The sequence below is a fragment of the Aphelocoma coerulescens genome, chromosome 8, assembly GCF_041296385.1.
Source record: "Aphelocoma coerulescens isolate FSJ_1873_10779 chromosome 8, UR_Acoe_1.0, whole genome shotgun sequence".
In the NCBI taxonomy this organism is placed as follows: domain Eukaryota; kingdom Metazoa; phylum Chordata; class Aves; order Passeriformes; family Corvidae; genus Aphelocoma; species Aphelocoma coerulescens.
In genome coordinates, this window is record NC_091022.1 from 25,089,381 (window position 1) to 25,114,665 (window position 25,285).

General features: G+C 43.5%; 1 protein-coding gene and 1 long non-coding RNA gene across 2 annotated transcripts in view; one reads left to right on the top strand and one right to left on the bottom strand.

Moving 5' to 3' along the window:
• The window catches only part of LOC138114190 (uncharacterized), a 207,856-nt gene extending 189,391 nt beyond the window's left edge, over nucleotides 1–18,465 (top strand). Inside the window, exon 4 of the long non-coding RNA XR_011152514.1 lies at nucleotides 16,832–18,465. This is a non-coding gene — a long non-coding RNA (uncharacterized lncRNA). The remainder of the gene's footprint in view (nucleotides 1–16,831) is intronic.
• Nucleotides 18,466–18,469: 4 nt separating this feature from the next.
• Nucleotides 18,470–25,285, bottom strand: part of TRABD2B (TraB domain containing 2B) — a 276,678-nt gene continuing 269,862 nt past the window's right edge. Inside the window, exon 7 of the mRNA XM_069023357.1 lies at nucleotides 18,470–24,449. Coding sequence (XP_068879458.1) covers nucleotides 24,233–24,449 — 217 coding nt within the window. The 3' untranslated portion in view covers nucleotides 18,470–24,232. The remainder of the gene's footprint in view (nucleotides 24,450–25,285) is intronic.

The following is a 25,285-nucleotide window of genomic DNA, read 5'->3' on the forward strand; positions in this document are numbered from 1 at the left end:
GACATCTGCTGAGAGACACTAATGAGCAGGAAGCAGGGCAGGAGCTATTGATAGATCCATTCCTGCCTTCCTGTCTTGTTTTCTACTGCCTGTCCCCTATCTTTATTTAGCCTGGTTTCCAAAGGAAATGGGGAGTTGTGTGATTGCTCTGCCCACATTGGTCTATCAGTCCCTGCCTAATCACTCAAAACAAGCAGGTTTTAGCCAGGTGTGTGTGTGGAGTAGACTCCTATTAGAACCCTTAGTGTTTTGTGCAAATAAATAACCAAGGCAGAGGGAAGAATCCCAGATCACTGCTCTGGCTGAAGGGAGGGTTGTTAAATGAGCCCAGCACTTCATCAAGTCCAAGTGAAGCCACATAAAAATTGGATTCAGATAACGAGGTTTCATGCATTCAACTATAAAGTTACTTGTTAATGTAATGGCTGATTAGTAGATTAAATATATAAAGCATTTTATATAATGTTATATTATTACGACAGCATCTTAACAAGCCCTGATTAGGAAGGAGATTCAGTGTGTCAAGTGTTGTACAAGCTCATAACCCAGAGATGATCCCAGCCCCTCCACTGTCATGTTTATTCAGTCATCCCATGCCACAGCCACTGCACAGTGTTAAGGATACTGTAAAACTCAGGAGCTGGACACTCTTTTAGAAGTCCTGTTCTAGAAAAATAGGGAAGAATTTTCTCTATTTTGTATTATATCTGAGGGACATCATGAATTGGAGGTTTGACAGGGCTAGAGCAAAGCTCCTTTCAGCAGAGGATGATGATACAACACTAATCCAAACACCTGTCTCTCAGTGTCACTGAGACTCCTCAAAATGTGCTTTTGCAAAGCAGACATCATGGGCTGGGCTTATCCCTCCAACTGCTGCAAACCAGCTTTTATCACCATGACTCCTTCCTGCATTTATTCTGTGTGTCTCAGGGCATGGGGAAGAGGTCAAGGCCTATCTTGAAGGTTAGGAGATGTGCTCACAGCCAAGGGCCATTCCCAAACAGTGTCAATATTTGGCCTTGCACAGAAGATATGAGCAGGAGATAAGAGGGCACTGAGACACATCCGCTGGGAAGGTGAGGCCAGGCATCTGATGAGGAGGATGAAGGTGAGGGCAGTGGGGCAGAGCATTTCCCACAGCCCCATGTGGCAATGGTGGCACTACACTGCAGCTCACCGATCCTTCTCTTTGTTGTGTGTAGATGGAGGAGCCTTGTCACCCCTTAGAGGAAGGAATAAGCAGCTTGGCCAAGGTCAGAGAACAAATCCTTGCTAAAACTCAGAGCCCCTGAACTTCAAACCCAGGTGCAACCCTTCACCTCCCAGTGTTATAAATGTGGAGCCCCTGTATCCAGCTGCACAGCACAGAGCTCTTTGGGTGCAGTGTGGCAGCTGGTTGCCCATGTACCCTGAAAAGCAGAGATCTGTGATGGTTTGGGACCTAATCAATCCTGTATTCAGTGGTCACTGTGGGATGAGGGCAGTAGTTTGAGCAATCTCAGGACTGTTGCACTGGGAGCTAAAAGGAGAGCTCAGAGGATGGGATGTGATCTTGAGTGTAAATATGGGGTTAAAATCCTGATCATTTTAAACTCATGGGGAGAAATCTCTCTTGGCTTTTCCTTTATCCCCAGGACACTCACCCTGATGTCTATTAAATAGCTATTACATAATTATGGTATATATTGCCTACTTAAATGCCTTCTGTCATCTGATTCACATGATTGGGCTATTCATTCTATTCATTCTCTCCTTTTCCACCTGTTATTTTGTGCTCCAGAGCAGCAGTAAATAGCCTGTGAGCTTCACCAGAGGAATGACTGCAGCCCACAGCAAAACAACCCCACGGGGGCTGCAAATGGCAAGAGGTTTTAGGGTGCTCAGTGGTTTGCAGTGAAACCTGGGCTTGGGGAGACCAGCTCCTCCTGAAGGCAAAGTTCAACATCCTGGAAAACTTTGCTGAGGTTTGTTGACAAAGGAATCCTGTCCCTGCACCTTGGCTGTGGCTCAGGGGTGCTGAAGTCTGATGGGCAATGGCTTGGTCTCTGCACAAAAAACCAAGAGGGCTGGAAAGCTCCATTTACACTTCAAACGGATGTTTCCCTAGGCTCGTAAAATACACAGTTTAAGTAGTAGCTATATTTCTAAGGCTGGTGCCACACCTGCAACAACCTTGTAAATGGTGCTGGGATATATGGCTTTAAGACTCCTTGTAAAAAGTAAGATCAACACAAGATTTACACGGTTTTATGGAATTGTTTTATAAGCTATTTTGACAATGAATCCTGCTATCAACATCACCTCTGGTGTTAATCATGGAGGAAGCATTTAGCAGGAGCCAACAAAGATTAATTTAAACCCCTTTCCTAGCTAGCTGCGGTTATCTCTCGAAATCTGGGACACCACTCATGCAGCATTCATGCCTGTTTCTCTTTGCCTTGTCACTCCTTAAAGGAAGGAATAAGGAGCCTGGACAAGGTGAAAGAACAAATCTTTGCTAAAACTCAGAGGCTCTGGGTGGTAGGCCAGGTCTTCCAACCCTGGAAAGTGATGGTGTTTTGGGGGATATTTCAGCTCACATAGAAGGGAATGGGGACTGGTCAAGGAATACAGGAGGTACAGCCAGGCCTCAGCTTCAGCCTCCCGTCCTCCCCTGCCCAGAGATGGGGGAATTCAGGATGAGATCAGGCAGGCAAAGGAGCAGGAGGGGATCCTTCACAGCAAGCCAAGACTAAGCAATGTTTTTGGGGTAGGTGGGGATGGTGCAGCAGCTTGTACCAGGAGTGTTCTCCCAGCTCACCGGAAAACCCTGGTGCCGAGCCTGACCTTAGGGTAACTGAGGCTCATTAAACTGGGAGCTGAGGCTCCCCACTGCTAGTGTGCTCTCACTGCTCACCTTCTGCGTAGCTCTCAAAGACTGGAAGTCAGGATCAAACTGGCACTTGCTTCATGCTCCTGGGATGCTCCCAGTTTTCTCTGGAACTGGAGCTGTGAGTGTAAAAGCCACAGTGCTGGGTCACACCTGGGCCTGCCCTGCACCGTGTGTAGGACTCCTGAGGTAGCCATGGGCAGATGCCTTGGAGAAAGCACCCGCAAGACAAGGACATTGTATTCCTGAGTGCTTTCCCAGAACTGCAGCATAGGGGGTTTCCAGCACTGCTACACCTTTTTTGCCACTTGTCTCCGGTGGATCTCTGTTTTCCTGATGTTTGTGCAGTTTTCCCTTCAACCCTGGTGGACTTCATACATTCCCAGCCTCCTTCAGCAAGGATCCTCCCTTGGATCCTCTGCTGCCCAAGGAGAATCTTTTCCTCCTCCTCCTGCTTCAGCATGGCTATCAAAACCTTCACCTGGTGGCTCTGAGTCCTGTGCTGGAGGAGAGTGAGCAGCTGCTCTGTTTCTGGTTTCTCCCAGTGACTCACTTGTAGCTCTCTGCCGTCCCCTGCCAAGCTGTTTCTTTCTTTTGTACTTACAAGTCTGAACAAAAAGGACACAGAGAGAATATGTCTGTATTTCCAAATTTCCTCATGCTCTTAAAGCACCCAGAGAGAATGGCTGGAGGCTGAAGGAGGTGCAGGGTATTTTGGCATCCTCTGCTGCTCAGCCCGATGGAGTCATAGTACTGGTCATCACAGGCCGTTCTTGGCCCTCTGCACGCAAGGGATGTTCCACGCACAAAAGAACTCCTTTGCAGTATATGAGACGGCCACGAGATGTCTCTTTGACTCCAGCCTGGGAAACGGGTGCCCCAGTGCATCACAAGCTGTGCAGAAGCTGCTGGGGCCAGCAGCTGGCACCATCCCTGGTGAACACCTCCCCTGCTGCGGTTAACAGGCTTGGAGAGCAAAGCCATTTGTGTAGGCAGAGGTGATACCTGTTATCAGGCCTGCAGGTGTAGGCGGGAGAGAAAAAAGCCCCATAAGCCCAAACAGCTAAGCTTTCAAACACACAATGTGTTTTCCACCCCAAAATAAGAATTACCATCGTCAAATTGAGTCTTAGCTGAGAACAATCACTCTGAGTGTAATTGGATTTTGTTGGTTATTCAGATTTGTGGAGGAGAAAAGTGTGATTGATACCTGTGGAGAAAAGGCAGTGGCCTTAGTGAGGGGGGATTGTTGGTCAAAGGGAGAGAGAAAGAGAGGAGAAAAGGATGGGTGGTTACTGGCTGTGGGATAATGAAGGCTTTGCTGGTTTTAGGGAAATATATGTGCCATAGTAACTAGTGAGTCTATGAGCTCTAATATGCAGCAGGTCTGGGGACTTAACTTTATCTTTTAACTGTGTCTTGTATGTTTCCCATGAGGCTCTGGACCAAAAAGCCAGAAAACGAGATTGTTTTCTGAAAACATTCTCCAGCTGGCAACTGAGTACCTCAGATGAGGGGTAATACAATGTAATTTCCAAATAATAATTTTTGGGAGAATATCTCTAGCATCATAAATTGACAACAAGTTCCCAGCACAAAACTGACCCTGACCAAAACCTCGTCCCCATCAAATCACCATTTTCTAGATGAGAAGGTGCTGATGGCCATGCTGGGAAAATTTACCCACCAGCCGGTCTTCAGCTGGTTGCCATCCCAACTCGGGAACAGAACCATTTCTGCAAATAAGTGGCAAAATGTTTGTTTGATCTGGTAGCTGGAGCCCTTTGTTGGGAACTCACAATGTGTGAAAAAAAAAAAAGAGAAGAAAAGCTCTGGCTGTAATGCAGCTGGAATGAATGCTTTCCTTGCCTGCCGATCAGAGCAGATTATAGCTCACCTGCTGTGAACTAATCTCTCAGGGAGAGGGTCACTTGTTTGGATAGTGTTGCTAATGGAAGGCAAAACCTTTCTCCACGTTCCCTCCTTCAGTGCTGGGTCTGTTTCGGAGTTGAGTCGGTCCTGGGTTATTCATCAACTTCGTTAGGAGCCATCCACCCAAGTTCACAAGTACCTCTAAAGCGCCTCACAATTACAGGAAATTACACTGAGGAGTTAATGTTAAAGCACAGCTCTCGGCTCACTTCTCCAACACGAGAGGCAGAGTGTCAGATCCGTGGCCTGCATTAGTTCCTTGTGCTGGAGAAATTACGTGGCAGGAATTTATTCCTTCCCTTGCTCCTCTTTGTGGATCTGAGTGCCAGTAGTGCAGGGGGGGTGTTTTCCCAGGGGAGCTGGGGAGGAGGTGAGGCAGAGCCTTTCTGATGCCTGCAGCAGGTCCTTGCCTTGCTGCAGAAGGTGTGGGAGCAGTGCTGGGAGCACAGGGCTCTTGCAGCCCACCTGGTCACCAGGGACAGTGTGACAGCTCTCATGGCCAGGGCTCAGACCACCAGGGGAGAGGATGGGGACAGTCCCCCTCTGGCTGTGATGTGCTTTCACTCCCTCCAGGTCCTTCATCTTCAACACCGGGCTCTTCACCCCGGAGGATTTAATGGGCAAGTACATTTTGCTTGTTTTATTCATAGCCCTGCTCTTGAGGGACTGATGAATAGCATAGAATCATAGAATGGTTTGGGTCAGATGGGACCTCTAAAGGTCATCTCTTCCAAGGCCCCTGCAATGAGTAGGAACATCTTCAACTAGATCAGGTGGCTCAAAGCCCCGTCCAGCCTGACCTTCCATGTTTGCAGGGATGGGGCATCCACCACCTCTCTGGGCAATTTGTGCCAGTGTGCCACCACTCTCATCGTAAAAAGCTTCTTCCTTATACCAAACATGCAGGATTCAACCCAAGAAGTCCCTTAGGGCAGGAGGCTCTCTCTCTATGCCCCATCAGTCCCTCTGACCCATCTCTGGGTCATGCTCTGAGGGTCTCCAGTTCCCCTTCAGTTTGGGGTAGATTCAGCAGCAGCATTTGCTCCGTAGCTTTGTTGCTACTTAGGAATTGTTCTCTGTGGATCACCTGTCTTACTTTTGTATCATTTGCAGTGTGGGTTTATTGACAAAGTCAACAACTCATGTTTCTGTCTAAGAGACAGACCAGACCCTCTGTTTAGACAGTGGTTTTTAACCACACGTTAACCCCCAAATTCCTAAGCAAAGGATAATTTAAAGTCTTTTATGGTCTTTGTTACTGCTTAGTAGACGGTTTGTACTACTGAATTTTAGTGAGAGATGTTTCAAAAAGGAGTATTTGTTCAGCTACGGCTTGCGAGATGTAGTTAATATGACAAAAATGTTGAAAAGCAAAATATTTAATACTGTTCCTTTTAGCCTTTCCTTGCTTTACTGCTGGACTCTGCAAAACCAGCATTACCAGCCAAGGGCTCTCAGGAGGGTGATTTGCCATTATCAGGCCCAGCCACCTTCAGCTGCCCAGCTTTGAATGTCCAAGATGCCCGTCTACAGCAGGGGCCACCCATGTGGGCCTCACAAGCTCAAAAATCATGTTTCCAGGTGTCTATACCATGTTCCTATGTGCTCTGACCTACAGAGATGACCAGAGATGCTTAATTCTGGACCTGTTTTTGTAAGACAAGACACCAGTTGTAGAACAATGAAGCTCTCCCTCTTCCCTGGCAAAACCAGCTCGTCAGTGGAATTTTGATTGTGATGTTACTGTCTTTTCCATTCAAACCCCTACTACAGGGAAATTTATAAGCATGGATAATGATAAATCTTTTAGGGATGTACAAAAGATGCATATTTTGCTCTCAGGCAGCCACTGAGCGAGGTCTGTATTTCATTGTCTTCTGTTTAATCCAGCTTTCTCCTGGGGACACCCAGCTGCAGTGGAATATAGATATTTTGCTATCAGAGGCCACTTGCATTATGATTAAGAAGAGGTTTTTCAGTTCTAGCAAGATGATCATCAATTTTATATCCTGTAATTTCTCTGTCCTTAGCTTTACAACATTTTAATAATTTGCCTTTGATTTAGTAGCTTAAATTTGTCTGTAAATATGTTCTCTGTGGAGTAAAAGAAAACATCTTTAAATAATTCTTATGTGGAGAGAAACTTGCAATATTTTTTTATTAATATTATTCATTACTTTTATGACAAGTGAAAGCCATGGCTGAGGTATTAAGCAGCCACACAGAGATCTGAAAAGAAAGAAATAAAATAAAGAGAGATAAGGAGAGAATGGAGGAGTCACTGTTGGCTTTCTGTACACCCCAGGTCCAGCAGTGTCTGTGATACAGCTGGAAATCTGGATTTAAAGCTGTATCTTCCTTACCAGGCCAGTTCTTTAAATGCCAGCATGCTATTTTCCCCTCCTATGTGACTAAATTTTCAATTTGCACTTCTGTGAAACCCCGATTTTCACTCCTTCAAAGTACTTAGAATCATAGAACCATAGATTCTTTCTTTTATTCGGGTTGTCACAGGGACATGAGGATGCTGAAATACCAGAACAAGTGTTGGTGTTCTCTATCTCTGCCTACACTGGCTTGTAAGGAAAAGACAGGAGTAATTCCAACAGTGTGATGTTAATTTTGTGGTCCAGGCACTACTGCCCCTGGAGTCACACACACACACAAGTGTCCAGAGCTGTTTGCTGTGCTGGGTGCTCTCTTATACATTTATGTTAATAAAGAGCTAATCATGATGAAATCCTCCTCCTGGGGAAGTGGGACAAAACAAATCCTGACTGTGCTGAACCCAGCAGAAGCCTTTGCTCTGGGCTCTGTGGGGTTTGATGTTGGAACCCAGTATTGTAATTAAGGGCTGCTGGAATAACAAGCAATAACCATTGCTGGGATATGACCCCACAAAGCCTCAAACACCACCAGAAGGTTTAGGAACAAACCCCCTTTAATTTCTGTAGCTGTCTCTAGATGGCACTATGGCAGTAGGAGTTCTACAAGGAGGTTTGAAGGGAATGAGGCAGGAGCCAGGAGGCTACGGGCTCCTGCCCTCTGCCAGGATGTTCCTCTGCTGCAGGGGAATGAGATCCCATCAATTATTTTTAGTGCCCCACAAGACATCAATCAAAACCAGTCAACTTATTTCTTTCTCAGGGGTTAAAACTAGTTTTATGATCCAGAGGAGATTAATTTCTTACAGCATCTCTAAGTGCTTTGTAGGTGGGAGTACAGAAGTGAATCCATTTCACCTTCATCCTCCTTTACAAATTTTCCATAAACTATTTCCCACAGGGAAGGAATCACTTTTTTATACTTCTCACCTTACCTCAGGTTTTCAGGTGTTATTTTTCTGTTGGTTATCAGGTGCTTCTCTGTGACATTCCCACTTAAACTGTCAGGAGCATGGAAATATCACTGAAGCCTGAATTTCCTACATTAAATACTGGCTTAATTAGAGCCCTGGTGGGAGAAAATATTCTTCTTTAAGACAAAAAGATTGCTGGCAAATCATGCTAATGAAGTATTTAAAGGCCTAGGAGACACAATACTTAAAGGGCTAACAATAAGAGGATGACAGTGGAACACAGGGTGTACAAATAGCAGAGTGGCACTGCATTTTCAGTTTACATATTGTTTCATGTAATTGCAGTGTTGTTATTGCATCTATCAGGGAATCACTTGTGTTCCTGCCAGGGCAATTCTAATGCTCTGTGAGTTCAAGCTAGCCTCATTGTCTTGCTTTTCAAATGCTGTTTGATTTTTCAGTAGTTAGGCTCTAGGGATATTCCCCCCAGAACAGTGAATTGTTTTACTTCCTTCTTAATAATTAAAATAAAAAAAGGAAGCAGTCTTACTTCATGGCTGCTGGCTTCAGTGCTGGATAAAGCAAGAAGCTGAAGCAGAGCCCTGTCTTTGGGCAAAAGAGCAGATCTGTCCCAGAGTGCTTGCTGCCTTGGGGCCTTTAGCTGCAGGAGAGGAAATGGTATCATTTGACACAGGCAGAGCTGGGTTTAATTTCAGCATCCTGTGATGAGCTTTGGGGGTGCTGAACTTTTCCCAAGGTGGTCAGCCCAGTTTTAGGAATCTAGTTGAAGTATGGCCATCACTGTCCCCAGGTAGGTGCCTCCAGGTAGTAGGTGACAGCATATAAATCCAGCGGGTTTAGGTAGAAATGATTTATCCTCCTTTTGGAGATCCTCACAAGTTATTTCGATGCCTCCTGTCCCTTGTACTTCAGTGGGAGATACAGACCTGGAGCTATCAGAGGAGGTGAGCCTTGGTCAGGGGAGGGTTGTGTCCATAAATTCAGTTTCAGCTGAGCCATCAATCTGCCTGAAGAAGTCAACAGCCAAATGCTGAAGCTGGCATGAAACCCGTGATTACCGGAGAAAAGCAGCAGGAGCATTTCTTTATAGGGAACAATAATGGAAGGTACAGACTCAGCTAACTTCCAGGAATTACCTTTCCACCAATTTCTTGATTTTAGATTTTAAAAGGCATTTTCTTCCCATAATAAAGCACATGCAATAAGCAGCTTCCCTTTCCAGACACGTTACTTGAATTTTCCAAGGAGAACATGGTTCTCTATCCCCCCTTTCAGTGGTGTTGCACTTCCAACATTCAGTTGCCCCTTCAGAGCAAGGAGGCTTCTGCTACAATGGGGACAGCTGAAGAAAATTAAGAAGACAGCCCTAAACAATTGAAGAGCATGTGCAGAGCATGTGTGGAAGTGGTTGATGCTCTGGGATGTGTGTCCTTGTAAGCCCCCAGTCTGTCCCCACCACTGCCCTGCTCTGTGCCCTGCCGTGTGTCAGCCCCTGGGAGCTGCACTGCAGGTTGTCCCTACAGAATCCCTTTGTGCACGTGAGTTAAGGTTTGGGGTTCTGTTCTCATGGGGTTGTCCTAGAGCACCCAAACCCTCTGATTCCTGCCATTTTACATTCATATCCTTCTGCTGCTGCTCCTCAGCCTTTGGAGGCCATCACCCCAGGGCAGAGCACAGCCCCATTTAGGGTCTCTGCTGCTCTTCTCCCTCGCTGTGACCTCAGTGCACCAATGTGCTCCATGCTTAAAGCTACACATGATTTCTTTGGAAGAATCAGTCTTCTAGAAGCTGTCATCCAGCTCCTGGATGCCACAAGAGCCTAATGCAAAGCAAGAAGGGAGAGATCAAAAGGTTCCATGGCACCTTTGCTGTAGAGTGGCTTTGCTCTCATGTCACCTGCAGCAATGCTGCTGCCCACTGCAATGAGAATTACTGGTTTGGGGCTAAACCCTGCGGAGCTGGGACACGGTGCCCTCCTGTCAGCAAAATGTGAGGAGAAGTGAGACAGGTATTGAGCAAAAACTGATGGTGCCTTCCAACCACTGGACTTTGGGAACTGCCTGTTCACTGTGAGCCTGCGGCAGCTTCAGGCAGGCAGCCAGCTGCAGTGAAACCATTATTATTATCATTATCATCATTATTATTATTATTATTATTATTAAAAAATATAACTGCTGGGCTATAAGACAATGTGTTCTTCACTTCTGCTGAGCAGCCACTGTTTGGGATGTAAGCAGAATGTTACGGGGCCTTTCCATTAAGTAATGAGCAAAACCAAAGGAGAAAATTATGCTTTGTACTAAAAATCCATTTAGCCATTAGATCACAGTACTGAAAGCATAAAGGATGGGTTATTTTAGCTTTCAGCTGGCCAGAAAATGCCAGTTGGAAGACAACAGGAGGCTCCCTTTCACAATGTAAGAGTCCTTTCTTCCCTGGATGAAGGGAGTGTTTCTGGCTGTGGTATCATGCTGCTTGTGTGTGTTTCATTCTTACTCTGGGCTGAAATGCTCCTGTCAAAAGGTGGAAAACAAACCTAATTGCACATGACATAAAGAAAATCTTGCTGTACACGAGCACTGTAATTTTTTTGAATAATTTTGGAGTTATTTTACTGTTTTTGCTGTAACCCAAAGCGATTTCTTTGCAACAGCCAAGTCCCATCCTTGCACAAAGCACACATCTTTTCGGGACAATTAATATCATACCAATCACTGATAGCCTAAAGGATAAATAACCTGTCACAGGCCATGCTACAGATCACATCTGGGCCTGACCTGCCACAGCCCTGGTGCCAGACCCAAGCATGTGGGAATGCAGAGGCTGATATCTCTGTTGGAGTGCTGCTGTTTGCACTGTTACAGCACAAGTGAAAAATGAGAGATGCAGAGGTTAAAGGCCACCCTCAGGGCACTGCACTGGGGTTTCAACCTTATTATCCTCGCTGGGGATCCATGTGCTTTGCTGTCCCCATCAGCTCTCACTGCTTGCTCTGTTCCTCAAGGACCCCAATTCCCTGGCAGCCCCTGGGGCAGCCCCTCTGTGGCTGCTGCTGTGCCACAGCCCCTCCCAGCAGAAGTTCCTGACCTGTCTTTGAGCAACACAGGCTTAAAGAGCAGAACTTCGGCTGCCCTGGGGAATTAGGCTGGAGGAACGCTGTGGTTTTGGGGTGGAGAATGATCAATTTTCTGTTATTTTTGCAAAGGACAATGGGTGTTTGGGACAGCTTTTCTCACAGTGTTTGGCTCCGGACTTAGCATGAATTTCTGTCAAAGCCACCCACCTACGGAAATCTCTGATGCCAGAATGCATTTATGAGAGGATATTTAGTCTACTGGACAGAGCTGCTCAGTGTAACTCTTGATCTAGAGGCAGGATGATTTAACTGAGGACTATTGCGTTTATTCTGGAGTTGCAATACCTGACAGCAATTATGGACCCAGAGTAAGACTTCCAAGCAAATGCTTTCAGCAGTGTTGAAATATTTCCCAGAGTGTTTCTGGAATGTGCCATTCCTGATGGCTATGTTGGTTGGGTGAGGTTTTCTTCACCTGCTCATCTGGTAACAGAGCTCTGGATGCCTGGCTCATGAGTCTTCCCTTAAAAATCTGAGCGCTGATCGGTGCCAGCACCAGGATTTCAGCAGGTGCTGAGATGACTCATGTCAGAGTCTTCTCTCAAGCTCCCTGAGTCACTAACATGGTTCCTAACAGAAAGATTTTACATGTTAAGTGTTAAATACATACTGGCACCTCCAATTCTTGGTTTAAACTGTATCCATCCATACTCAGCATATTGCACTGCCTGGAACCACCACCACAGTCCTCCGCTTCTGGCACTTGGGAGACTTCTCTTTGTTTTTAAAAATAGCACCTCCTTTTCTTCCTCCTACTTCTCTTCCATGGCCATGTTCTAGTTGCCAACATCAATAAATTGAACTTTTAAATTTAAAGTTAATCTAAAGTCATCCATTTAATTCAGAGAGCTGTTTGCAAGACGAGGCTTTCAGTCATCATTCATGGGAACGGAAAGATTCCCATGGCAGTGAAAGAGAAGAATTGGGGTCTGGCAAACTGATATTGTAGTTCCAGATAGGAATCGGCTTTCTTGCTTGTTTGTTTGTTAGTTTTTAATAAAATCCCTTGCATGTATCAGGCAATAATCAGGTTTTGCAGCAAAATGTTTCCATCATTATTTTTGGCCAGAATTTTGTGTGCAGCTCCAGTGTCACAGAGCATCTGTGTGACCTGTTGCCTTACAGTTGTCTGAAAATCTGGGCATTCTCTGCATTTTGTAAGATATCCACCCTTCCAAGCCTGGTCTGTATGATTTTTGCACTCTCTCAGCTTGTCCCAGCTGGCATCAGAAAGTCTTCCCAGGGGCAGGAGGTAGCATGAAACAGTTGAGCTGTGTCTGGTCATGCTTGAACTCCATTTACCCCACAAAAAGTCTAATTCACATTGGGTTTGCATAGCACCCATCTTTTTAAAGGAATCTTTTACTAATGAGTTCATTCACCTCACTAGAAACTACTCTGCAGAGCTGGGCACTGGCTTTTATCTGTCCTCTGAGCCCACCAGCAAAGCACACAATCACTCCCAAAGCAAACACATTCCAGTGTGAGTACCAGCAGATGGAATAACAGGCTCTGTTGGCATGGATAAGGTTATTGCTTGAGAAAAAATTGTGGGATTGGACCCCTAAGGAGAGAAAGTCAGCAGAAGACAGGGCTGACAGGATGTTATGCATGCTCTGCAGTTCCACTGTGTCCACCACCCTCTCCACGGCCTGCTAACATCTCACCCTTGCTTTTATGAAACGATCTGTATGTTTTCAGCTCAGAAATAGATCCCTTTTGAAGTTTAAAAGCAGTTATGTCATAGCTGAAACAGCTGTTCAGCAACCACCCAAGCAAGCGGCAGTTCCCTGTGCTGCCGTTCCAGGGATGAGCTGCCTTTGTGCATGCGTGTCCCAGCACAGAGGAGGAGCATGAGGAAGCACAACAGGCTCAAGCAGCATTTCAGGGAATGCTTGTGGACAGGTTTAAGCTCCACAGCAAGGCACAGCCTGAGAGCTGGTGCACAGTGCACGTTGCCTGCCTGTCTTTCAAGGTGGGAAGAACTGGCACGTTTGATCATTCCACAGATTTAAGGATATTGTTTTAATGCAAGCATACAACCCTCAGATCTCTGCACCTGTGCCTGCAGGGAATTTGGGGAGAGGTTTCTGCCATTTCCCCACAGCTGCTGGCCCAGGGCTTGTGCCTTGCTGGTGTCAGCCATGGAATGAACTGACAACATCAGGACAGCATGGCCACCCACAGTCCTTCACATGGCTCCTCAAAAAGCTCAGTTGTCAGCACACAGAAACCTCAGAGTAAAACAAGAGAGATGTTCTGCAGCTTATAGATCCCCATCACAGCTCACCCACCCACTGGTGTGTCCCTCTGAGAGGTACCTGTGCTGCCACTGCACCAGCTGGGCAGTCTGTTCAGGACCTGTAGCACATGTTAGCAGCACCTTGGAATTTCACCCAGTTTGATGCTCTAGGTGTGACCTCAGACCTCTGTCATGAAAGAAATCATGGGTAAAAAGAGAGTACAATTTACAAAGATGAAGCTGGAGATGCTGCCTCATTTCTCTCAGTAAAGAGAACAGAGGATGCAGGCAACTTCACCTTCAAATGCTGGGTCTTACTCATTAACCTAATTTTTCAAAACATGCAAAAGTGTGTGGTGTGCCTGCTACACAATGTGAGTAACAGCACAAGTGCATTCCTGTCAGCCTGCTTATGGCCATTTCTCAAAATGCCTCAGAACAGCACAGCAGACCACACTGAGTATGAAGTTTCCATGATTAACCAATGGATTTCAGTGCTGTGATTATGGTTTGACCAAAGATTATTGTTTTGGTTCAGTACTTCAGCGTCATCATCACCAAATTATCACATTGCAATGACATTTTTCTTCACACAGCGATTTCATTCAAAGCAATGTGTGCTAAGAGAAAGAACTGAGTTGAGGTCTTCAGCACTTCTGAAGTATGAGAGGGTTGCAAGAAGTTTGATTTAGATAGAGCCCATACATTATTTTTAGTAAAAGGCCTTATAAACTCAGAACGAAGGAGTACTCAAAAAGCCCTCATTGCAGAGGCACATGCAAAAGCATGGACCTGAAACTCTATTTGGACTAATCAAAATCCAGTTCTTGACCTCAAAACCAGGGTGAGAAGAAGAATGATGCTGCTAGGAGAGAGGAGGGGTGCAGGTCAACAATGAAACTACAGCTTCAACTATCAAGAGTGTAAACAACACTTTCATTTAGAGCAGCAATATTGATTTTTTCCATTCATTGACATTTAAACATTACTACTGTTTATCAATGACATGTATTATTACTATTTGGGAACTTAAACAAAAATTGAAAATTTGGTTGTTTCATGTTTTGTACAAACCACGTGGGTTTGTTTTTTTTTTTTTTAATTTTGAACTTACAGTATGAAAACACATTGTAACAAGATGTCATTTCAAGCTGAAGTTAAAAACTTCACATTTCTGTCTCATAGTAGACTATTTAGTGTTTACCTGCAATATAGCTAGTAGCTAGATATAAAAAATAGAGATGCCAGCCAAGGTTCAGGACAATTACTGAATGTCAAAGCATCACTCAGTCCTGCAATTTTGACTAAAATATGCTATGCATATGATGATGATGATGGGCTGCAACTCTGTGAAATGGTAATTTTTGAAATGGTCAAGCAAGTGGAGACATTTTAGGTGGAGATTACAGCTCATTTTTCACCTTGTCCGATTCAAGGTGGCAAGTTCTTCCATAACACATCCCTGCCATATCAGAGATATTTTGTGTGGTCACAGCAAGCAGTGGATATGAGTCAGTTGTTGAGTTTTGGCTTTGTTTTAAAATGCTTTTGAAGCTGCTCATCCTTTATAAGAGACAATCTGAAATGCCTTTGCAAACATTACACATATAGCTGCATTCTGAGGGCAGGAACTGACTGGGACCAAGCACAAGAGCCTCTGTTAAAATAGCTGGCAAGTCACAAGCTGGAAATACTTCTCTAAGGGCTGAGTCAGTCTGGGTGGCACCACTGATGGAGGCAAGTTTGGGTGATGGCTTTCAGACAGTGCCTGGTACTGGAACTGAATCCTACCTGTGTGTTTTTGAAGAGAGAAGATGGGGAGACAGTGGACTGCATGCATTAGCTTTACACTTCTAAAGAATTTCACCTCGTGGTTGGAGAAGCCCCTAATCCTGCAACACTTGAGTGAATGTTGTGACAGGAACCAGGCCTGGTTGAACCACTTGACTGGTGTTACACAGAAAGACCACTCCAGAGCTGAACTGTCAGGTCAGGCCTGTCTAAGAAGAGATTTTTAAGACATCTATTTTTCGGTTCTAATCCTTTATGCTATTCCTAAATTTACCCTTTTGGGCAAATTTCACATAGTCTGCTTTCATGGAAACAGCTTCTTTAAACACTAAAAGAAAATGATGCCCCTTGGTGTTTTTAATTCACTGTCTTTGCAGTAATTCATGCCAAAAAAAGGTGGCAGGGGAGCCCTTACAAAGCTCTATTAATTGAAATAAACGAGCCATGCTTCGGAGAGCAGTGTACCATAGAGGAAGGGCTGCCTTCTGAATCCTGCTCGCACAGATGTCCCTCGTGATTTCAGGCATGTCATAAAATCCACTGTCCACCTCATTTTCCCACCTTATTAAGAGAGGGCTGAGGTTGTTCTTTACCTGAAACCTCTGGGTGTTGTGAAGCCCAACTCAGTGCTTCAGAAGTACTTGGAGGACCTGGAATTCTATTTTGAAAACCATAGCAAATGCTAGTCTTTCCCATGGAATGGTGTTTATGAGCATGCTTTCATTAGTCCCTTAGCCTTTTCTTTTTCATTTGAGTCTGGAAAAATGTGTGGAAAATCATTTCATGGGGGCCTCTGGGAGAAATGAAGCTTCTTGCAGAATGGGAGCTCTAGGGGATCATGTAGTGGCAAAGTCAGCTCCCCGAATCCACCAGACAGAAATAGAAAAACCCCACTGGCCTGAGATGGATTTAAAGCCCCCACTAGCTTTAGGTTGGACCCAAACACTTGATTTTTCCCAGCTCTTTCATGTGTATGTTCAGCCTCAGAGAAAGGGGAAGGTGAGCAAGGCAGGCAGAGAAGTAAATGTCTGCTCCCTTTTTCCTCTCCTTCTCCCCAAAGATCATTTCCATCCACCTGACTTCTTTCCCAGATATGGTATCATTTGCTTCTGTGACTAATCTCTGGATGGGAGAGAAAATTATTTTGAAAGTTCAAGAGAAACATAAGCCTGCACATTTTTGAGTGTTTTTCTCCTCTTCCCTGCCTGTGAATGACCAGAGTTTTATTATTCCTCTTGACTGCATGCTGAGATAGGTACTTTCCTTTCAAGCAGGGCCTGCTGCTGGCAGCAGGCAACAGAAGCTCCAAACCTGGGATACTCTTTTAATGTCTGAGTCCTCCACTAACACCAATACTTTAACCTTCCCCTCACCTCCCACCCCCCCCCACCCCCTTGGTGTTAATGGTTTTGGATAAAGATGGCCCAGGAAGGGTGAGGTTCCAAGGAAAGTTAGGTATTTTTAAGGGAAACCAACCAGGGCTCAGAATTTTACTCTCTTCACGTGAATCATGATCTCACCTCATGTGTCTTTTTACAGGCCTGCTCAGCCAAAGGAGGGGCCCAGGTGCTGGTGTGTCATCACTAAACCCTCAGTGATGGGGAGCCAAGCTGTACCTCCAGCCCCAGGCTCTGCACAGTGGGATGTCTCCCGGAGACCCAGCAGTGGCAAATCAGATTCAGTGCCACAAACAGGGTCAAGAACAAATGTTTGGCTGCCCATGAACTGCTTGGAGGAAAAGGCAGCAGCAAGATAAGGTTATTGTGTGGATTGGATCCTGCCCTCAGGGCTACAGTTGGCCCAGGCACAGCCAGAGAACACAGCCAGCATTGTCCATCCTTCAAGCCACAACCACCGTGCAGAGCACATGTTGTCTGAACTAATGGGTCTTCATAGGATCCTTCTGGTTGAGAGATGATATCACAGATTGTATCTCTGTCCACTTTTGGTCTGGGCCGTTGCTAAGAGAAAAACAATTCTTGGCGAATTCCTCGAAGTGCTTGCCTCCTACAGTTTGGATGAAGACAGTTTGCTCAAGAAAGATGGGTAGGTGTGAGTTTCTGTCTTTTCCCCTTCTGAGAATTGTTTTTGCCAGTGCAGAACTGAAGATGATAATGCTCCCATTAAAAATGAGGTGAACACTCAGGCTAACATGAGTGGGTGGAAAGGATTTCAAACAGGATGAATCTGGGGACAAACCCACCCTTGCCAAGACAAACAGCTGCAGAGATCTCTGGAAAGAAAAAGGGCACTGCTGTTCAAAATGATTTCAGTCACACAGGGCTGGTTGAGGCTGTGTATCCATCACTTTGTAACAAAAACCAATGGCTTTCATATGAAGAAAGAAAAGGTACATCATACGTCACACAAGAGGACTGGAGAACTGATACCATTAGGACAACAAACTGATATTCCATAGGACAATAGAGATACGGGATGAGCACAAAGCAGAAAGCTCTCACTCTCCTTCCTACATCTGTCTTTCATTTGCTTTGCCTCTATCTGCCTGTTGTTGATGTTTTCTCACATTGTCTTGGTCCCTTTGTTCAAACTGCATTTCATTCCAGGAAGGCAGGGAGCTCCAGGTGTGACTGAGGGCTGTGAGCATGAACTTGCTGCCGCAGTTATTATTGTTATCATTCCTCTGAAAACCAGCCTGGTGGAGGTTTGGCTCTGTGTAATTTGTTCTGCTGTTTAACTGTATCCTTGTTAAATGTGGAAAATGCAATGAAGTGCAGTGCTTTGCACGATGGCTTGCACCCAAAGGTGCAGCCTTAGCTAATGAAGTGCTGGCATACTGTGGAGCAAGATGCTTGAGATTGCAGACTGAGACCTGCTGCTCAAATGAATCAGGTGTTCAGGACTCACTGCTCTTCTTTGTAATGGGAGAAACTGTATGTTAAAAAAGCCAATATAGACTTTGCAATGGTCTATAAAGTTTCAACATTTTTTATTTTAAGACCCCAGTGATATTCAGTAATTGTATTCCCACCATCCAGCTATTTAGCAATCTAAACACATACTATTTTTCCCATTACTATTGTTTTCATTACTGGCAGTAGACTTGTGGAAGTCTGGTTATTTTTGTCTTTGGACACTCCCTGTGTACATCTAACTGGGCACAGATATTTTAATATATTTTTCAGTGGTTCCCTCTGCTCCAGCTGAGCCCCTGGAGAAGTTATGGAGCCCCTTTGTGTGTGTTGGATGAAGACCTCTCTGGGATGAGTCTGGAGCAGACAACTGCCATAATGTTAAGCTCAACTCCAGCTTTCCCCCAGTCTGGCTTGATGTGTTCAGTCCCTCCACAATCAGGTGCAGCTCAGCCCTGATTCAGTGGGGATTAAGTGCACAAGCAATGGTGTGTCTTCCCCCAGATGTGCTGCCTCAAATACATTTGCCAGGGCCAGGGATAGCCCATGGCTGCACCACACAGACTCTCCAGATGGGCTGACACTCCAAAGACAGGATGGCAAGCAGCTTTGGCAGTCTGGTTGGTACTTCAATAGATAGACTCTTTTTAGTTTTGTTTTTCAAGAGTTTCCCTTCTATTTTGCAACAGGCCCTTCCTGTGCCATGTTTGGCTCATTCAAACCAGCTCCAGTGTTTGTAACTCCCACTGCATTTCCTACAGTGGATATTTCCAAACCAGCTTTACTGGTGGAGTCCTCTCCAAATGGTGTGTTAAAGACCAAATGATTTAGCACATAATTAGGAAGTAAACAATGATCAGCAAGAAATCTGCAGTGTCAGCTACACGGCATGGCTTGGATGCAAGAAAAAGCAATATGCCAAGAAAAATGAGTAAATCTCTGTGTCTCTGTATCTTGATGTGGAGAGGGAAGGGAGTAGTTAGAAGAAAAGAGCTTGGTTCTGCTTTTTCTATGTTTCTTCCCATGTTGGTGTTGGGCATAAAAGAAGCAGCATGCCTAACTTCCACAAACAGAATGTTCCTTTTTTTCAGTGATTTCAGTAATTTTTCAGCTTTTAGTGCAAAGGAAAGAATCAAGACACACCAGATTATTGTGCTATGGATTTATAATAACATTTTATTAATATATTATGCTACAAAAATATTTTGATAAAATAATATTAGAAAGCATCTTTTTATTACACTCTTCAAAACAGTACACAAAAGCAGGAGGCAGAACAGGAAAAAATATCTGAAGTACATTTGAATTGAAAACTGACAAAGAACGCAATTTGAATTTCAGTGTGAGCATGAATCTGCAGGATGGTTAATCAGTCCTGTAGAAGGAAAGTATTGACTGCCTATTGCAAAGACCTCTCTGCCTTTAGCTAGATTAAGGTGCCTCCTGAAATGTTAAGTCACAGGAAAGGCTGAATTTGGGTTGGGACAGAACACACACAACGCACACACATAAATGTACACACACATACCCCCCTATGATCTCAAACATGAGCAAATTATCCTTCTTCTTCAGTTAAGTTAAAACATGCTTAAATTGAAGCTGAGTTTTAGCACACTCCATGGAACATTGATCACTTCAGAGATATGACAAGACCATATAACTTTTGGATACAATACAGAAATACGGTACTAAGCAAAGTTTGGCATGGTAACTTATGCTGAGATAATAACTTTGGCACTTTGGTTTCTCTAACATAAATACATGATGGGAAATTCCTCCCTAACAGTGGTATATGGTAATGACTGAGTCATATCATTTGACTAATCAATGCACTAAACAGAGATTAAGTTCTCCCTCTTTCCATCTCCCTCTTTCTCCACAACTGTATATTGAAGAACTAAGATAAATATACAGCTCTGTACCTTGGGTGTTCCTAAATTACAGTGGAGGTTGGAGGAATGGGAAGGGAAGTTCAACAAAGCAGATTTTTGACACCTGTATAAAGCATAGTTATCATAAATCATGTTCATCATTTATTGCCAGAAGACATATTGCATTATTCAACAGCTCGAGGGATTGCAGAGAAACTACATCAGTCATAAAATATAAAATACCCTCTGTCCCAGCTTACTGACTGGTTCTCCAAGTGGCAGTGCATGTTAATATAGTATCTGTAGTTAAGCAAGAAAAGCATCAAAACACTGAAAGAGGAGAAATTAGATTTGTTGCTGATGATATGGGATTATTTATCCCACCAGGGCAAGACCTTGGCAGATATTCAGCATTTGTTTATAATGCTACAGTTACATTTAAAATGAATTGTGTTGGTGTCAGTTGTAGCTGAGTTGAGAAGATGAGCCATGTGACCACTGAACTTTGGATTCATCCAAAGTCATGTCCTAGATTGCCAGACACTGGGTGACTCTTGGTTGTGTTTCTCAGAGATAAGCTGTTATATGTAGTGGGCATGAATATTTTTGTTAAATCTCCTGCCTTTGGAATCTTGTGATTACATGGGAATTTGAGCTTTCCTTCAGAAGAAAGAAAACAGTTGGTTTTTAGTTTTCTGAGAAACCCACAGAGGAAACTAAAGTCCCCTGAAGCTGGCAGTCAGTGTTGCTTCCAGAGCACGTATCAAATCTGGTCCAGTTTCTAAACTCATGGTTTAGAAAACCATTAGAAATTCAGAAATCATGATCCATTGCAATGGGTGTGCATAGGTCTGTGCTAACCAGTACTACTGTGCTTTAATGAATGCTGATTAGTAAACAACCTATTTTATCAACCACAGTGAGGGTTCATTATCCAGCATTGGTCTGCATACAGGTCATGTATTGAAGAAAGTGACCCAAAGTCATACTTTAGGGTAAGATGAGAATAAAAGGTGTGTTTGGTTAGAGAGCTGTGCTGAAGCCATTCACGTGGGGCTCCTGAGCTAAGATCTACAGAAACCTACTCAACCTTTAAGTCATGAGCCAGAGACAGCTCAGATGACTGAGGGAGCTGCTTCTAGGTGGCAAAAATCAGGTGTGTAGACCCCAGATCCAAGAGACACCTTGTTTTGACACCTGCACTGCACAAATGCGGGGCACCAGCACAAGGGTTCCAGTAAAATTTATTCATTTCCCAGAATTACAGACAAAATCCCAGGAAATGCAAAGATGTTAAAACATACTTTGATATCCAAGCCATTTACATCCTGTGATAGCCAAACATACCTATCTGAGCTAATGAATATTGAATATTACTGTCCAGTGCAGGAGGAACTCCGAAAGCCTTGCTGGTGACAAAAGAGTGACTATTCTGTGCAGCACGATAACAGCTGGGAGTGTGGAGAGATTTGTGTGCTCCTAATATTAAAATAAAAAAGCTCCAGAGCTTTATGGAGAAAGCCACAGATAGGGAAACTTCAGAACTGTAATTTCTAGTCTTGGTCCTGTTTGTTTTCCTTACAGTCTTGGACAAGTTGTTTCTGTTTTCTGCTTTTTTCCCCTCTCCCTTATCTTTACATGGTCTTGTCTATTTATACAGTAGGTTTTCCAACACCTGGAATTATTCCTGGGATAGTACCACAGAATAATTTCTGGACATGATTTGTTTACAACAAATAAAATTCAATGGGTTTTGGTTTGTTGGCTGTTCACTTTTACTATGTAACTTATCATCACCCTTAAGATTTGCCTACCTGATTTCCATTTACATTCTTGTAAATAAGACATTATAATTCAGTTTTCATCTCTGCCTTGAACACATCAGGAGAACCAATAATCTTTTTAAAATGCATTAATGTTGAATTTGAAGGTCTGTTAAACCATTATATTCAAATGAAGGCATTTCTAGAGCAATAGCTCAAATAAAACCAAAATGAAAGTTCTCAAAATATGTTTCCAATATTCATCTCTGTGCAATAAATATTATGCAAGGTGAATGGCTTCTGTCCAAAACTTACATCTATAATCTTCTGCTAGCCAAAATACACAATATGAAAGTATGCATGGGGTCTCTTTGAATCTCACATTTGGGGCAAAGCTCAATGTTTTCCATGCAGCCTTATCAACCATTGTACTTGAAGAAAAAAAAAGTAAGTGGGGAAGCTTACAGCACTCTGTGCTGTACCCATTTAAATTGACCATAAACCTACACAACCTGCTGTCAAAAACAGAGCAAAGGCTGGGGGTCACCGTGTCCAGTAAGTTAAAAAGAAGTTTTCTGTACTGTCCCTGGCCTTTGCAAGGCAATGGGCTGGGATGCATGAGGGAAATGCTCAGTATTTCATCATGAAATCACGTGATTTTTGTAGTCTAGTTACTTTCCATCCTACTTTCCTGAAACAACTGGTATGACAAGGAGCAAACTGTGAATTCGGAACTCTCACTCACTGCAGAGTCTTGCAAGTTGCATGGAATCATCTGCAGCTCTGGAGAGCGGGCAGTAGGGCTGATGGGAAACTTACAGGGTTGTTTTCAGCCAGAATTTTATCAGTATTGTTATTATAATTATTATCACTATCTTTTTTCCAAGGTGGAGAAGCACTGCTTTTCCATAAAGAAAAGCTTGTATTGTATTTTTCTGAGACTTCTTTTTAAAGTAAGATGTTTTCATCACGTAGTTTTGACTTTTAGTTTGTAGATGACTTAAAAAAAAAAAACGCCACTATTTCAACCAAAACTAATTTTCTAAACTCTTGTATCCAAAGAAATTTTTTCATTGTGTTCTGGTGGTGAGAAAACACCTACATGCCTTTTTAAACATAGTAATTTTTAAGATTTTTAATTTGGTGCAGTTTTTTTTTCCCCATAGATGTTGTAAATCTCATTCCTGAAGAACAACTGCTTGGGTAGGGAGCACATTTTTCACTGAGTGTAAGGTGTCATAACTTTTCCATCTAAGTCAGGTACCCTAGTCTAAAAATGGAAGAATGTTCTGTGTGTCTCCATAACACAGGGGTTAGTTTGATTCCTGTGGTGTTGAGCAGGTTTTGGACAAGACATAACTATTTCAGCACAGAGATATCAGCTCTATCATGGTAGCAAGAGAAAGAGGAATTTGTACATGTTTTTTGCCTCCAGATTGTCCACAGGCATTAATACAACTGGTACAAAGGAGTTCTATAGATTAACAGGGCACTACATCTTTATAATCTATAGACAGACCAAGCTCTCTTCTCATTTATGCTGCAAAAGGTTGTAGACTTATGTTGATATAAAATGAGGGAGAGAAGAAAATAATTCCAAGTAGGATTATTCCAGACTTTAAAAGCAATTTTTTATTAAGAAAAAGGTGTCTTAATTTGCGCTAGATGATAAATTAATCCCAGGGCAAAGAGAGAAATTGGTAATTTCCAAAGAAGTTAAATAGCTTAGTTAAAGAAAACAGGGGGAATGCAGAGGATTATCCTGACTAATGACTTACTTAGTCATGTAACAATAACTGGTATTTTAGGCTGTGGCAGCTAACGAGTTAAGAATGTACCTATTTTTGTATTGAGCACAGGCCCCAGAGAGCAGGATCTGCTTTATTCAGTGTAAGCTATGCTAATGAGATAAAAGAAGTAAAATAAAGACGTTCAGCAGAAATGTACTTATTGAACAGTTGCTGTAAAAAAAAAACGGTTAAAGTAACAAAGAAGGAATTCATTTGGTGTCAGTTCAGACATTTGCAGAATTGTCAGAAAACAAATATAGAAAATATTAATTTATCTGTTTCACCATCGCTACTGATTAATAGGGATGTTATTAACATATACAACAAGAAAAATAAGTTTACCAGTCGAATAAATACATTTTTTCTTTTTCTTTTTTTTTCTTTATATGAACATGTATATTTTACAAAACCCCATAGCACTATGGGAAATAAAGATCCTTCTACAAAAAGAAGATGTAAGTCAGTGTTACAATAAAGCTTTAGAGTTTCAAAATGTATCTGGGCAAAGAGACAAAATCAGCTAGAAGGCACTACTGAGTCACTGAGAAGGTCCAGCATGTAACTGTTGTTGTCTTAAACTCCAATTCATTCATAAATTATCTCTCTTCTGTATTCCAAGGGATTGCACGTGATACTAATGTGGTCAGGAGGGCTGCAGTAGGTTCAGGAGAAAAGAAGCTATGGCCATGCAGAGAGGAAATGTTATTGATGGCCATGAGAGGCTGGCTGGGGCTGAGCTTGTGGGCTGGGATGGGTGGTCGGGACGCGGCCTCTGATCCAGCTGGTTGGAAATCCAGATGGGAGGTTTGACTGTGATGTAGCCATTGGTTATCCTGATATAGGAAGGCAACGTGGTGGTGCTAAAAGAAAACACAAGAGAAGGAAATTAAAAAGGAGAACTCTTATTTCTGCTCTGTGAACTGTCATTCCAAGTGGTAGCAGCCACAATGACAATTCCAATTATTATTGTTTTTATTATTATCATCATTATTATTATTGTTTCCTGCATTAGACACCGGGGAGAGAGCCAGAGACTGATAACAGCGATGATGTGGAAACAGCTCTGATCCAGGATGTCCCTCAGCTTCTGGCTGCTGGTAAAATACAGCCAAAGGAGGGAGTGCTCCTAATGTATCTGACTTACACTGACTTACACTCCAATTTTAAGCATCCCTTACTGGCCAGCATCAGAGACTGTGCTAAATGTATCCTTGTGCTGACCCAGGACAACCTCGTTCTTATGTCCCTTCTTCACACCAAAGGTCTGAAAGTTTGCCTTGCCTCAGTGACAGGTCTTACTCACCATGACCATATACTGAGTCCAGAAGGAGCCAGAACACATCCCTTCGCTGTTTCACAAGCCTTAAAGAACTTCCCAAGATCCCCTTACACAGCTGATAACCTTGAGCACCAAGCAGGTTCATTTCTCTTCCTGGCTTTAAGCCATTTTGGATCAAATCACAAAGCCAAAACCAGACTCAGTCAGTGCTGGGTTTCCCTGACTGCGGATTTGCCTCAATAGCAGTGTGATTGCTTATTGATTGTAGCTTGAGTTAGTACTTTGATTTGAATTTGCAGGTTGGAATTCATCATGACTCCCATGACACTGGAGGTCAAAAAGGTCCATTTACAATTGATTTGGAAGTTTAAGTTGTAATCTCCATTTCATAAAATGCCCCCACTGCATCCATTACTG